The 16058-nt window shown below is 33.0% G+C and overlaps 1 protein-coding gene across 1 annotated transcript; it reads left to right on the top strand.

The window, feature by feature from the left end:
* Nucleotides 1-4770: 4770 nt before the first annotated feature.
* LOC114187628 (spermidine hydroxycinnamoyl transferase-like) lies at nt 4771-6580 on the top strand. The gene is made up of 2 exons (XM_028075923.2): nt 4771-5855; nt 6023-6580. Exons 1-2 carry the CDS (start codon nt 4815-4817, stop codon nt 6329-6331), a joined length of 1350 nt encoding a protein of 449 aa, XP_027931724.2. The 5' UTR covers nt 4771-4814; the 3' UTR covers nt 6332-6580.
* The last annotated feature ends 9478 nt before the right edge of the window (nt 6581-16058 follow it).

The raw sequence follows: 16058 nt of genomic DNA, 5'->3' as shown, positions 1-16058 counted from the left end.
AGGTGAGAATGAAATATGAGAACAATTTGTGAGAAACTCAAACTATAATAAATAAAAAAATGAAAAATATCTTGATAAATCTTTTTATTCTTTATTTTTTATTATGTTTAATTTATATTTTATTATTTATTAACATTAATTATTATGTTTATAAAAGAAATAAAATATTTGATTTAATTATAATATATTTTTTAATATCTATAATATAAAAAAAATTAAACTATAGGTTCCTACAGAGAACAAATAAGATGAGTTAGGCACAAGCGTTACCTTACCATGTAGTCCGCTATCTCCTCAGTTGGCCTCTTTCCGGTTGGTACATGTCGGTTTGGACCCATAAGGGGTTACCTGCAGAAGGGACTTCGAAGCTCAAATGAGTCAAAACTCTCAAAAAGGTCAAATCTGTGATTAATGAATGCGTACCTTTAATTACTGGGGTCCACGTGTATTTATAGAGCATTAATTATGTCTGATTATCCAATGGGCTGGCCTTGGCTTGGGCTCTAGCTTGGGCTGTGAGTGGGCCTAGGCCCTAACCCAGGCCCTTAAGACCTATTGAACACGGGGGCTTCCATTTTACTAAGTATATTGAAGTTATCGGCCTCAACCGACTACTTCCCTTGACGGTTTGTGTTGCTCGTGTGCCGTCTTAGGCAGGTAGTTCCTCTAGACCTCTAGGTTACCGGTCTTGGCCGGTTACTCGAATGTCTTAGTATATGGTGATCGTTTTATCATTATTTTGTTAAGTTGGCTTGGTGTGGTACACTATATATAACATAAAAAAAATTAAAACTTTTTGGGGGGGCCATGACCCTAGCGGATCTTGACGAAAATTGTTGGGGGAGCCAAAATAATACATAAAAAATGTATATATTTAATTATTGTCACTAATAAAATTAAAATAAATACATAATTTAGTATAATAATAAATAAAAAAGAAATCACACATATCTAACCACAATAATAAATACATAATTATTGTCCAAAGAAATTTCAATAATAATCAAACCACACTTAAAAAGAAATCACACATATCTAAAATATTGTCGAAAGAAAATTCAATAATAATCAAACCACACTTAAAATTCAGTTATAAAAAACACAAAGTACAATATTTTTTTTCTATTTTCATAAAATAAAAAATTAATATACAAGAGGCTGATTAAATAAATGATTAAACTAATATTATACCATCAAGTGAGACAAGAGAGAATTACTTTCTTCTTTATTTTTTTAAGAATGGAAGAAAATCTCTGAAAGATAAGAGCAAAAATAATAAATTTTTTTCTCTTCAGAAACAAAAGATGATAGGTGAGAACAATTTGTGAGAAACTCAAGACATATAATGGAACTACAATTAAAATCTGGTTATAAAAAGAACACACAGTATAATATTTTTTCTTCTATGTTTTATAAAATAAAAAATTAATATAATACAGGCTCATTAAATAAATTATTAAACTAATATTTCACTATCAATTGAGACCAAAAAATTATCTTCTTCTTTTCTCCCATTAGAATGGAAGAGGACAAAGGAGAAATAAGAGCAAAAATAATAGATCCTTTTCTCTTCAAAAACAAGAAAAAACATGTGAGAATGAAATATGAGAAAAATTTGTGAGAAACTCAAACCATAATTAATAAAAAAAAAATATTTTGATAAATCTTTTTATTCTTTATTTTTTATTATGTTTAATTTATATTTTATTATTTATTAACATTAATTATTATGTTTATAAAAAAAATAAAATATTTAATTTAATTATAATATATTTTTTAATATCTATAATATAAAAAAAATTAAACTATATATAACATAAAAAAAAAATTAAAACTTTTAGGGGGGCCATGCCCCTCCCTACCCTAACAGTGGTCCGCCACTACCTCTAGAGTTGGTTGATTCGGAACTAGTGTGTGGTCAGCTTTGATGGATACCATTTTTGTGAAAGGTTTCTATTGCAACACTCACAACCGAAAATGAACTTGTAAGATGATTCAAACTACTTAATAAGATGATTTTATGACTTCGGTGATAGATTTTCGATAAATGATGAATTTATTGTTCTTCGTCTTTATATAATATTTATTTTTATATTATACTTTACTTTCTTACTTTTATTAAATATAAAAGTTAGATTCACATCTAGATTTTCAATACATCATGCATCGTACCTCCTCGGAAGAGCTTTCTATCTATAAATTATTTATAAGTGAATTTAATTCAAGCAAATTATGGAAACGTGGTAAGACTTGAGCTACAAAATTGTTATCATATCAGTAGGATCTTATATATTTTGTATTAAAATAAGATATTTTCTAAGAAAACCTGTCTCCTCGATTAATGTATCATTGAATTAGTGGGTGGCATTGAATGAGCTGTAGAATTGGTTGATTGATTTGGAACTATTTGATGATGAACTTATAAGAGTATATTTATTGTTGATTGACTTTTAGTACATTTTAAAATTTCCACAATCAACATTGACATTTAAAACACTCAAGAAATATCGGATGGTAGTATAAATTTGAAAGGGTGTCAAGATATTAACTTCCAAGAAATATATAAAAACGTGGTAAGACTTGAACCACAATTTTTATCATATTTTCTGTGGAGTCCACTCTTACCTATATGTTTTAATATTTGGGAACATTTCCTGTATATAATTAAAATTTCAAACATTTTCACCACATACGTGCTTAGCATTTTTTATCAAAGATTTTGATTTGGAACTAATGGGTAAACTGCTTTAATGATGATTTTTATTCAATGGGTCCCATATCTGATCTCGGATAGCCATTGACACATTCCATATCTCGGACAGAGAGAAGAAAGTTAAAATTGTAAATTTTGTTTTGTGCAATTTTTTTACGATTTTAGGACGTTACTCGTATGTCTTTACTATTCCGTTGTATAAATATTTTGATTTTGGTATATTGAAGTAGGATGCATATTTCAAGTATTATTTTCTAAGCACTTTCAAATTATAAACTTTATATTATTATTGCGTATTACAATCATATGTAATTAGTGCAATTCGGTTCAAAATAGTGCAATTCAGTTCAAAAATAGTGCAATTCAGTTCAAAATCAATGTAATTCGGCTAAAAAACAGTACAATTCGGTTCAAAAATTGTGAAGTTTATTCAAAATCAGTGCAATTCGATTCAAAAATGGTTCAAAAATAGTGTTGCTAAGTTAAAAATTAGTGCAGTTCAGTTCAAGAATATTGCAGTTCAGTTAAAAAATAGTTTAGTTCAGTTCTGATGTAGTGCAGTTCATAAAACAATTCAGTTTGTAACAGTTCAGTTCAGTTCATATTATAGTGCAGTGCAGTTCAGTCCAGTTTATTTTTCAGAAAAACAGTTTAGTTCAGTTCGTCTGAATTGTTTTTCAGTTCAGTGTAGTTCATGCGAACTGTTTTTTAGTTCAGTGCAATTTTTGGTAGATCAGTGCAGTTTGGTTTATTTTGCCCAGCCCTAATTATAATTGTCATCTTATGGATTGTTTAAAAAATTATTTAAATATATGAATACTTAAAAATAAATACATAAATAATATTTTTATATGGGTTGGTGAGTCAACCCACTTAATCCACTAACCCGTGATGGGTTGAGTCGGATTGTAAAATTTTTGGTTCACCATAAAGTGAGCCGAGTTGAATTTATTCATTTTCAACCCAACTCACGACGAATCAATCCGTGTAAACCGAATTAGCTCACTTTGACATGTCTAGACTTGAGTCACATAATTGTTATCATATGAATAGGGTCTTATATATTTGTATTAAAATAAGATATTTTCTAAGACACAGAATTGTTATCATATCAATAGGGTCTTATATATTTGTATTAAAATAAGATATTTTCTAAGAAAACCTGTCTCCTCAGTTAATGTATCATTGAATGTAGTGGGTGGCATTGAATGACCTGTAGGGTTGGTTGATTTGGAACTGTTTGATGATGAATTAATAAGATTATGTTTAATGTACGATTGACTTCTATTACATTTTAAAATTTCCACAATCAACATTGATATTTAAAACACTCAAGAAATATGGAAAAACGACTTTCACAATCGACAATTTCTAGCACATATATTTAAATTATACTATGTAATTAAAATATAAATTAAATCATGAAATAAAAAATTAATAAAAGTATATTGGATGGTAGTATAAATTTGAAAGGGTGTCAACATATTAACTTCCAAGAAATATATAAACGTGGTAAGACTTGAACCACAAATTTTATCATATTTTCTGTGGAGTCCACTCTTACCTATATGCTTTACTATGTGGGAACATTTCCTGTATATAATTAAAATTTCAAACATTTTCACCACATATGTGCTTACCATTTTTTTTATCAAAGATTTTTATTTGGAACTAATGGGTAAACTGGTTTAATGGTATTTTTATTCAATGGGTCCTATATCTGATCTCGGATCGGCATTGACATCGTCGACATTGACATATTCTGTATTTCAGACAGAGAGAAGAAAGTTAAAATGTAAATTTTGTTTTGTGCAAATTTTTTAGGAATCCAGATCCTCTACTGATTTTTGTGTACTATTTTTTATTGAACATTAAAAATACACTGTATTAGTATTTTAAATATCTTTTTAATATATTTTAAAACGTCAAAATTAGTAGTAATCAGTATATTATGGAGATACAGTAGAGGAATAACAAAAAAAACCTGCAGAGAATCCAAATTCCTCGAGAGGGGTATATAATGCCACCTTATAAATAAAGATGATTTTATAAGTTCATTTTCTTTCTTGTGTGTGTTGCATATGGAAAGCTTTGACAAAAAATGGTAAGCATCAAAGCTTCTTACACAGTGGTTCCAAATGAAGCAACTCCAGAGGGTATTGAATGGCTCTCTGATATTGATCAAGTGGCGCGTCTGTGCCATACACAGACCATCTATGTTTTCCATGCAAAGCACAACCTTGACGCATTAGTCCAACAGATGAGAAACTCTCTTAGCAAGATTTTGTGCATTTACTATCCATTGGCTGGTAGATTGAGAAGATTAGAAGAAGGTGGCAGATGGGAAGTGGATTGTAATGCAAAAGGAGCCATGTTGTTTGAAGCAGAATCCACAAAAACAGTGAACTATTATGGTGACTTTTTGGGTGACTCCGCCAATGACTTGGTTCCAAAAGTCAATTACACAAACACTTTAATTCAGGATATTCCTTTGTTACTAGTGCAAGTAACAAGCTTCCTTGGCAATGAAGCATTTTCCATTGGAGTTGCTGTATCTCATATTTTGTTTGATGGTATTTCTGCCATTCACTTCATCAACTCATGGGCAAAGTTGGCTCGTGGAGACACATTAGAGTCTCATGAAATGCCATTTCTGGATCGAACTGTGCTAAAGTTCACAGCCCCTCCACCACCCCCACGCTTTGATCACCAAGAGTTCAAGCCTATGCCTCTCATATTAGGAAGAAGTGACAACACTGTTGAGAAAAACAAGAGGGTAAGTGCCATTTCGTTGAAGCTTACAGCAGAACAAGTGGGGAAGTTGAAGAACAAGGCCAATGCTGATGGATCAACAAAAGGGTCACGACCTTATAGCAGATTTGAAGCTATTGCTGCACATGTATGGAGATCTGCATCTAAGGCTCGTGGATTAGATGAGAATCAACCAACTCTCCTTCGGTTCAGTGGTGATATTCGCAATAGACTCATTCCACCTCTCCCTAGGAATTACATTGGAAATGCTTTGTCCATAGTATCAGTATCATCACACGTTGGAGAAATCTTATCATCTCCTTTGGGTCATGTTGCTCAGAAAATAAGGGAAGCTGTTGAAATGTTTACACATGAGTTTATATGCTCACAGGTATTTAGCACCACTTTTATATCTTTCTTTCTCACTTCTTTTTTATAGTTTGACGTGAAAAAAATTTAAAATAAAATAGCATGAACAAAATAAATTAATTAAATTAAAAGGGGTTCAAAAACATATGAAACGAAATTGTATAAAGTAATTATTTTTTTCTTTTACAGATAGATGTGATTAGAGGTCAGGAGCATGTGAATAAAGCGAGAACTTTGTACTTTGGAGCAAATGAAGGTAAGGATGTATTATTTTTTGGAAACCCTAACCTACGCATCACAAGTTGGCTGAGTATGCCGATGCATGAAGCAGATTTTGGTTGGGGAAAGCCTGTTTATTCAGGTCTGGCAGGTAAAGCTGCACAAGAGAGGGCAGTGATTACCCAAAGTCCAGATGGTGATGGCTCTGTTATTCTTGTTCTACACTTTCAAGTGGAACATACGGAGCTTTTCAAGAACTATTTCTATGAAGAAATCTAAACTACGTATTCACATTCAAAGCTTTACATGTTATCTGTAATTTCTTATGTTTAATAAATCGTTCAACCATTAGTCTTATGTATTAGTGGTCGTTGATTAATTAATTTTATGTATTTTTTTTACTTAAAATTGTCTGTTTTTGGATCGAACTCTTTATAAGAGATGATTTATTTCTTAGTTTTTAATTTCTAATTTCTGTAAGTTTGAGTGGAGTTATTATAAATAAATTTTTATCATTACTTTCTTTTATTAGAGTTACAAAAATAAAATAATAAAATTTTTGGATTTCTTTTATCAAAAATGGTTGTTTATTAAAATATGTCAAAAAAAAAACTTTGTTAAAATATTATTACTATATCTTTAAATGACCGTCTAACCCTTAAGTCAATAAAAGAAAATAATAAATAAAAAAATAACAAAAAAATTGTGATTCACTTTCGAGACACGTTCAAAAGTCGATAAATTAAGGTTTTATATATATATATATATATATATATATATATATATATATATAGATATACAAAATAGAAAATTTATTAGTCACAAGTCAAATTTAACAAAACAAAGAATGAGTTCTTTATTACAAATAAAATACAAACAATGAACAAAATAAATGAAATTTGTAACATATCCAAATGGACATTAACCCTACAAAATACATGTTTATTAGGTACAAAATTGCATAAAATAAAAATGATTTTCATATAAATCAATTAAGAACATAATATAATTGATTAAACAAATGATTTTTGAAAAATTTGATTTTCTTACTGTTAATCAATTAAATCAATAACGTAGTGTAAGTTGGCAACCTCAGTTACTAATTTGAAACTAAAAAGCTATTAATCAATTAGGTTACGAATATAATCAATTAAAACAACAAGTTCTTGTTTTTTGGAATTCCGATATGAACTATTTTAATTTATTAGACAACTTATGTAATCGATTAAAATGCTCAAAAAATGTTTTTTTAAAGAGTTATCTTTCTTTCTTATTTTAAAGGCAAGTTTTTCAAATTAAAATCATTATATATATATATATATATATATATATATATATATATATATATATATATATAGTTAGAGAGAAATTAGAGAGTTTTTAGAGAAAACTTTACTAGGATTCTCGGGTTCATCAAAAATTAATCAAGATTAAGGTATTTTAAAGATTTCTTGCTTGACATAGGTTTGATATGTAAAATCTTCACATAAGGTGATATCTTTTCCATGTTTTCTTTGAATATTTTTCTCCAAGCTTGGAATTCCTTACCATTTTCCCAAACTTAACCTAATAAAAGTCGTCCTATTAAGTGAGTTTCACAGCATTTTCCTTTTATATACCTTTTTCTACATTATAAACATTTCTTCATCGATAAAAAATTATTATTTATAATAATTAATTATAGTATCACAAATTTTTATTTATAGAATAATTACCTTAACTATCATTATAATAATAATAATGGTTTGTGACTTGTTGACAATATAAAACTAATTTTCATAGTAAATGCTTCTACATTAATGGTTTTATGGCACTATATATGTGGCGATCTATTAGTGTCATCTTTTTCCTTTCAAATATTTAAACTATTCTTACAAAGGTTGAGATGTCTTGGCAAGTTCTAGATATCTATTCTCCTGATTCTCAAGTCGACGTCTTTCCCTTGCTCTAATTCCTTCCAATTTTGAAGGGTTGGGGTTCTTACATTGACACTTTGATGCTCAAGTCAATAAAACGTCAAATAACTATAATAAATAATATTAAAATTTGAATAGTGCCTACTTCTTAATTGGTGCCCCCTCTTTTTATATCAATTTTATGGGTCTTATCAGATTAAGCCTAGGTTGTTTAGGCCTCGTCTAATCTAGATGAGTTTAAGGTATCTTAATCTTTGATTAAATGTGACTTTAGGTTATCTTAGCATACCTTAAGCCTGACATATGTTTGAGATGATGTAAAAAATGGTGTCCTTTTATAGGATGATATCATCTCAGTCCTCCTACAATACTTAGCCTCCAAGCTCAAGGAAGATCTGTGAGGAAGAGACTTGACAGAAAAGGTGTCTCAATGTGTAAGAGAGGACATGTTTGATATAATACTTGTGCTTTAGAAAAATGCAAAGGTATTCTATTTTGGATAGTGGGATTTGAAGACATTTGATGGTCGTGACGCTTCAGCTGGGCACTTTTATATCTCTTATAGGTCCTATAAATAGAATCGGGTTTGAGGGAGATAACAACATAATGCTCCACGTGCTCTGTTTTTTTGGTTTAAGTCAAGGTTGACGCCGTTAGAGGTAGTGCCACGTGTCAGTTCCTCGATTTTTTGATTTTTTTATTATTATTTTTTTGATTTTTTTTTTGAATTTTAAAAAAAAATCAAAATATTGTCGTGTGTCAAGCTGTCATCGTGCCACGTGGCAGTGTCAGAGTGATATGGCAATGACAGTGACACGTGTCAGTATTATGTCATGTGTCATTTCCTTAGTCTCAATTTGGTCCCTTTATTTTAATTTGTCTCAATTTAGTCCCCATTTTTGTAAAAATGTGCAATTTTGTGCTTTCCAAATTGAAACAAAAATTAATTTTATATAAATGTTATACAAATATTTTTATTAAATTTGATATTTTTATTAAAATTGATATTTTTATTATATATTTTTAACATAGCTAACATAGCTAACAACTCTAAGCGTTGGTTGAACCCTCGTTCGAAGACCTTTTTATTTAATTCAAATACCTTTGTGTCGATCAGACCCTCTCTAAAGAGCATTTTTAATTTATTCATTACACTATACCATTGGTTACAACAGGCTTTTTTATTTTATTCAAATAACAACTTTTTTTCCATTATTATTAAAAACCACATAGCAGTAAATCCATTCTCAATGGTATTTTTTAATTCGTCATTTAATCCATTTGCACCATAAATGGCATTTTGCCTTTTCCTTTTACTCACAAATTAATTCTTATGTCTCAGTCCACCCATCTCTTGAGTATATTTTTCTTTTTTTTATTTGCATTATATATTCAGTCAAGCCTAGCATGGTGAGTAGAGATGGCAAATAAACATGCCCTCGTAGATATTGCCATAACCGGTCTTTGCTTTGACGGAAAATTTCCGCATTAACTAGGTATGGGTATGAATATGGGAATGTAAATATCTCCGTCGTAATACCCGTCCCCGTTTAAATTATTAAAATATTCACAATTAATTAAGTAACCATATATATATATATATATATATATATATATATATATATATATATATATATATGCTTTTTATTTTTTATTTCTTATACTTATTAGGTTTGTTATGAAACTCATTCGCATCTCCAATATATTTTTCATTCTATCTAGACTTGTCAATATGGGTTTGAACTCGCGAGCCAACCCAGCTCACCACGGGTTCGGGCCGGGTGGGGTTGAATTTTTTTACAATTTCAATAAAGGTTGATTTTTGACCCGGCTCATCCGGGTTGAACCCGTGGTGAGCTGGGTTGGCTCACCAACCCGCAGATAAAAGGGTCACACAAGTATTTTTCAATAAGTTGGGCTTTACATTTGGGTCATGTTAGGTTAGTTTTTTTAGCCAACACATAAATAATTTGTATTTTTTTGATTTTGGTTTGTATTTGGATTGTATTAAAGTTTATTTAGATTTTAATTAGAATTATAATTTAGTTTTGACTGAAAAAAATAAAAAAATTATATTTTTTTTAGTTAGGTGAACCCGTGAGTCAACCTGTTTAACCACCGACCTGTGGTGGGCCGGGTCGGGTTCGATTTTTTTTTGGCTCACTAAAACGTGAGTTGGGTTGGGTTGACTTACTAAATCATCAATCCGTGGTGGGTCGAGTCAGGTCAGGCTGGGTTACCCGTTTTGACAGCTCTAATTTTATCACAACATTTACCTAATTATGTTAAAATGATGTATGCCAATTAAAAATTTTTTATGTATCACATTTGAATATTTATATTATATTTTAATATTTTTATTTATTGTATATTTTTCTTTCACATGATAATGTTCAATACTCTCGGTTTAAGTGTTTAATAACATAAACCCTTCATTTACTAGGTAATATAAAAAAAATTTACTTACTTTTATTAATTTTTGTTTCATTTGAAGAACTTTTTTGTTTCGCTAAAATAACTTTTGTTATTTCTCAACCATTGAATATATACGTTACTATTTGGAAAGTTTTCTTAGATATTTTTCATCTTATCACACCCTTAATTATACATTTATTTTTCTTTGTACGATTACTTTCAATAGTCTCTCTGATTTTTATAAGACGCACATTTGTTAAGTGTTTAATATTTTTATTTGTTGTTTATTTTCATCATGTGGAATACTATTTCAATATATTTTATCTAATTATTTTTTATTTTATAACTCATTATTAATCATATTGTAAGTTTTCACTATAATTGTATAAATAAATTTTATTTACTACAATATAAAAGTTTAATGTAATTTCCATGAATTTTTTTTATCACCATCCAACATATATTGGAGTTGAAAAGATACAAGATCTATGTTAAAATTTTATTATTATGTTTATTATTTGTTATTTGCGTCATTTTGATCAAGTGATGTATTATAACTTTTATCAGTGTATATAAAAAAGATTTATTAGAATTTAAAAAAATTGAAGTAAACAAACATTTAAAATATATTTTAATTTGAATATTTATTTTCTTTTTATATTTTTTTTAACCAAATTCCAATAGTTCTTATTCTCTCCATCATTCCGACCATCCCGGAATGGTCTTTGTTTCAAAACCTCTAGATGGAGACAACTTTTCGACTTGGTGTAGAGCCATCCAATGATGGATCTTAACTAACATTGTTGGGGGAGCTTAAATAATACGTCCAAAATTTACATTTAATTATTGTCACTAATACAATAAAAATGAATACATAATTTAGTATAACGATATCTAAAAAAGAAAGCACACATAGCTAAAAGATTGCCCTTCGTTCTTCAGATACGTGAACTCATCAATAATTGAACTAGAACTAAAATTTTCAACTATTTCTTTTTCAATGTAAATAATCATATTGTTGGCAAGAAATTAATCTTCCATTTTATTCTGTAATCTTGTTTTGATAATCTTTATTGCAGAAAATGATCTTTTTGTTCTAGCTGTAGAGACAAGAAGAGTTAAAATAAGACAAATTAAACGATCAATCAAGTAGAATGTCCTTGATCGTCCTGTTCTTGCAAAAGATTGACATAATTCAAGCATGGTTGATAAATTCTTTAAATCTAGATTATTAGGAGCATCAATAATAAAATGTTGAAGTTGAAATTTTAAACTAATCTTCTCTTGCTCACTAAAATCTAATATTTGTTCACAAGACTGCATATATCCTCAATGTTAAAAGCTTTATAAGCATCCTTAGGAACTAAAGCATTGCTTAGGGTTAAAATTTCCATTGTTTGCTCACTAAATTTGTCATTTAATTCTTGCAAGTGCTTGTCCACTGTAACAAGAAATATATTCACCCTAAAATGATGTTCCATAGTGACATGATCTTTTTTATGTCGAGAATGACCATGACGTGCAACATAACTAGAATTAAAATAAGGAATATTGTTCCTGTAGAGAACAAATAAGATGAGTTAGGCACAAGCGTTACCTTACCCATATAGTCCGCTATCTCCTCAGTAGGCCTCTTCCCGGTTGGCATATGTCTGCTTGGACCTAGGAAGGGTTACCTGCAGAAGGGACTCCGAAGCTCAAGTCAGCAAAAGCTCTCAAAAAGTCAAATCAAGTGATTAAGGAAGTAATGAATGCGTACATTTAATTTGTGGGGTCCATGCGCATTTATAGATCATTAATTATGTCTGGCCACGTCATGGGTTGGGCCTTTGATTGGGTCGTAGGTGGGCTTGGGCCTTAGCCCAGGCCCTTAGTTCGGTTGTTGGAGACTGGTGACTTGTATTGGAATGTTATGTTTTTTTACTAAGTTCTTGGTTGTTTGTATAGAGTGGTCGGCCTGAGCTGGTCACCCTTTAACGGCTTAGGCCGCTATGGTTGTTTTCGACTTATTAGATCAGCATCGCTTCTTAGTGGTTTTGGTCCAGGTACTTTTAGCATACACATGATGCTTACTTATTATTCGGTGGAGGCCAACTAGGTGTGATACACCTACTATTATTCGGCTTAGGCCGACTAGGTGCGGTACACCAGTCCCACAGACTTTGTCGACATAGCTATGTTGGTAAAGGGTGATAATCGTCTGTTGTCTTCCGTTTGGGCCGACTAGGTGCGGTACACCAGTCCCCCAACCTTTAGCTGTGATAAACAGTGTTAAGGCTAAAGACAGGAAAAGGTTTGTGGCAGGTAAGGGGGTGTCAAGGGTCTAATCAAAAAGTGTTTTGCGCCGTCATTCCTGATATTCATGACCTTTGGTGTGCTTTGTGTCGATCAGTATGGGTTATGACTTTTTGGTGGGAAGAAGTTGTATCGTTTGGAATTCACGCTTATAAATGTGGATTTCGCGAAGGGTTTGTGTTTGTTAGTTCATTTGTGAGAATTATGTAATCAGAGACTTTGCGTGCGTTATACCTGTCCGACTAGTTCCTTGTTCCTACCGACATCTTTTCTGAAAAGGTATGTCTAGTAGTAGTGATACTGTGTCGTTGTCTTCTTCCAGTAGTGAGAGTATCGAGTCCGGGAGGAGTGTAGGTAGACGTATTAAGGAGGAGAGTACTAGTCTGGTGGTTGTGGTGGGCAGAATTTTGATGGAGACGGTGACTGAGGTGAGAGAAGACCCTCCTGAAGAAATAGCAGAGAGTAACTGGCCGGCCAAGGCCGGTTATGAATGGATAGCGGCTGATGTTCGTAACCAGTCGTCCTTGTTCCGGTGGTCCCATCTGCTGAATTCTTGGTTGAATTGCACTAGGGATGGCAACGGGCCGGGTTGGGCACGGATAGTGCCTACCCGCAACCCGACCCGCCAAAAAAAAATCTGCTCGTTACCCGCCCGTTTACCCGCCGGGTATCCGCTTAAAAAATACCCGCGGGTACCCGTGGATACCCGATACCCACCAATTTTTAAAAAAATATGTGTTTTATAAATTTTTTAATATAAAATTATAAAAATAAAATATAAATTAAATTAAATTTTAATTATATTATAATTATAATTAAATTGGACATAATAAAATATACTATTACTTCTAATTTTAATTAAATTTAACTTAATAAAATATAAATTAAATTTTAATTTTAAATTTTTGCGGGTAATGGGTACCCGCGGGTACGGATAGTATGGTACCCGTACCCGACCCGTTTATAAGCGGGTATTAAAATACCCGCTACCCGCTACCCGCGGGTATTACCCGCGGGTAGTAACTATCCGTTGTGGATTTTATCCGCGGGCACGGGTATTTTTGCCATCCCTAAATTGCACCCCTGTTATCGCGAAAGGCGTGGACTGCGATATCGTTTCATTAGAGCGGGTGAGCACCATTGAGTGTGTCTGTCACGGCCAAGAAGGGGCTACCGAGAAGTTCTTTTATATGTATATGTGTCATTTCTCCCAACTGCATGTTAGGTTACCGCTAGATGACTTCACCATGGGGGTACTTCGTGAGCTCAACGTGGCACCTACACAGTTACATCCGAACAGTTAGGCATACTTGCAGGCCTTTCGTGTTTTGTGTCAGTCATTGTATCTACGTCCTAGCATTAGCAGACTGGACGCGCTTTCACAGTCCTTCAAGCATTTCAAGGATGGTTACTTTAAGGTTGTGGTGAAGGAGGAGGGCAAATCATATTTCCTTAATACAGATGGGAGTACAAAATTCTCGTTTAGTTGGACGGGTAGCCCCTCTCGATACAAGGACTTGGGCTCCGACGAGTTGTCGGCGGATAAGGAGGTGGTGGAGGTCTTGATGAAGTTTTCTGATAAATTGCCCACTAAGGGCTTAGTTAGGGTTTATAATTCGGTTCACCAGATTATTGATATTGAAGGTATTTGTTTATGACTTAAACTGTCTTAATGTTTCTAAGTTAAACTAACCGGAACTTGGTGTATTTTTGTAGGACACATGGCTCAGTCCGAGAAGAAGAACTTGGCGCTTTTTCAAGCATTGAAGAAGGAGATGGCTGCGAAGGCCAAAATAGTTGGGAACATTGAGGTTCTAAATTTACAAGAGTCACTGGTTGAGGTGCACGTAGATGGCGGCACCAAGAGGAAGGCTGAGTTACCGGCTCGACCCGGTAAGGGTAAGGATGTGAAGAAGGTGAGGGCGGCTTTGCTTGGGTCGGGGTGATCGAGTGGGGCCAAACTACCAGAAGCTGGTTTGATAGAGTTGCCGAAAACATCTGTTAGGAAAGACATTCATATCAATTTGCCGAAGACAGTGATCAATTCTATTGACAGTGTGGAGTCGGATCATCTGGTGAGGACTATGGTGGAATTGGGAAGCAAGGCGTTGATTTTGAGTCGCCAGGTTGGCTCGTTGTATCGCCGGGAAGTAAAGGAGGGGAAACGGGAAAAGGTGGAGGAGTTGTAGGAGAAGGTTGACAAATTCGCGGAGGAGAGGGCTGCATGGAAGAAGGAGAAGGAAGGTTGGGAGGAAGAAAAGAAAAGGTTGGGAACCTTGAAGGTTCGCTGTCTGGATTCGAAGAGTAAACTTAATAGAAGGATAGCAGACCTAGAGGCGGATTATGACGAACTGAAAGAAAAATATGAAGGTGCCGAAGTGGAGCTTGATGACTTGAAGGGTTGTATTATCCAAGAGCACATCAACAGGTTCCAGAAGGGATTGAGGCAGGCGGCCTTCTTTTATCAGGATGTTGATGGAGTTGATACTAGGTTTGATGTTAACAAAGATGTGGTTGATGGCCAGCTTGTTAACGAGGCTGAGAGTAGCCCAAAAGCAGAGGTAGAGAAGGAAGCGGCAAAGGGGGAGAAGGATGCGGAAGCTGCTGTGGAGGGTGATGATAATAAGGCGACGTAGGAGCTTTATTTTTATGATTTGAAACTGGTTATCAATTCTATGTCTGTAATCATCCGTACACTATGTTTGTAATAATTCGTATACTATTTTACTTTGTTTTTAATATGATAAATGCTTTATATGTTATGTTGTTTATTGGATGCCGATAACTTATGTGATAGTGTTGCGTTAGTGGTATGGTATAATTGTGAACGAGTGTTTTGATGTATGCGATGTTATGCGAACTCGATTTTTATTGAGGGTATTCGACCCAGGACGCCTACTTGTGGTAAGGGTGGGGATTTTAATTGAATTAATCATCAAGTTAAGGGTGTTCGACCCAGACCGCTTATTTGTGGTAAGGGTGGGGAACTTAAACGAATTAATCATGAAGTTAAGGGTGTTCGACCCAGGCCGCTTACTTGTGGTAAGAGTGGGGATTTTAATCGAATTAATCATCAAGTTAAGGGTGTTCGACCCAGCCAAGGGTGGGGAACTTAAACGAATTAATCATGAAGTTAAGGGTGTTCGACCCAGGCCGCTTACTTGTGGTAAGGGTGGGGAACTTAAATGAATTAATCATGAAGTTAAGGGTGTTCGACCCAGGCCGCTTACTTGTGGTAAGAATGGGGAACTTACACGAATTAAACATGAAGTTAAGGGTGTTCGACCTAGGCCGCTTACTTGTGGTAAGGCTGGGGAACTTACACGAATTAAACATGAAGTTAAGGGTGTTCGACCCAGGTCGCTTACTTGTGGTAAGGG

The sequence above is a fragment of the Vigna unguiculata genome, chromosome 6, assembly GCF_037176805.1.
Source record: "Vigna unguiculata cultivar grain cowpea cultivar isolate G323 ecotype 2 chromosome 6, ASM3717680v1, whole genome shotgun sequence".
Classification (NCBI taxonomy): domain Eukaryota; kingdom Viridiplantae; phylum Streptophyta; class Magnoliopsida; order Fabales; family Fabaceae; genus Vigna; species Vigna unguiculata.
Note: the sequence above shows the minus strand (reverse complement) of the source record. Positions and strands in the feature narration are given on the sequence as shown.

What these genes read in the sequence shown, in the direction of transcription:
- LOC114187628 (XM_028075923.2), top strand. Translation starts at nt 4,815, where the DNA reads ATGGTAAGCATCAAAGCTTCTTACACAGTGGTTCCAAATGAAGCAACT. An exon ending in ATGAGTTTATATGCTCACAG is followed by an intron (nt 5,856 to 6,022) that starts GTATTTAGCACC and finishes TTTCTTTTACAG; the next exon opens with ATAGATGTGATTAGAGGTCA.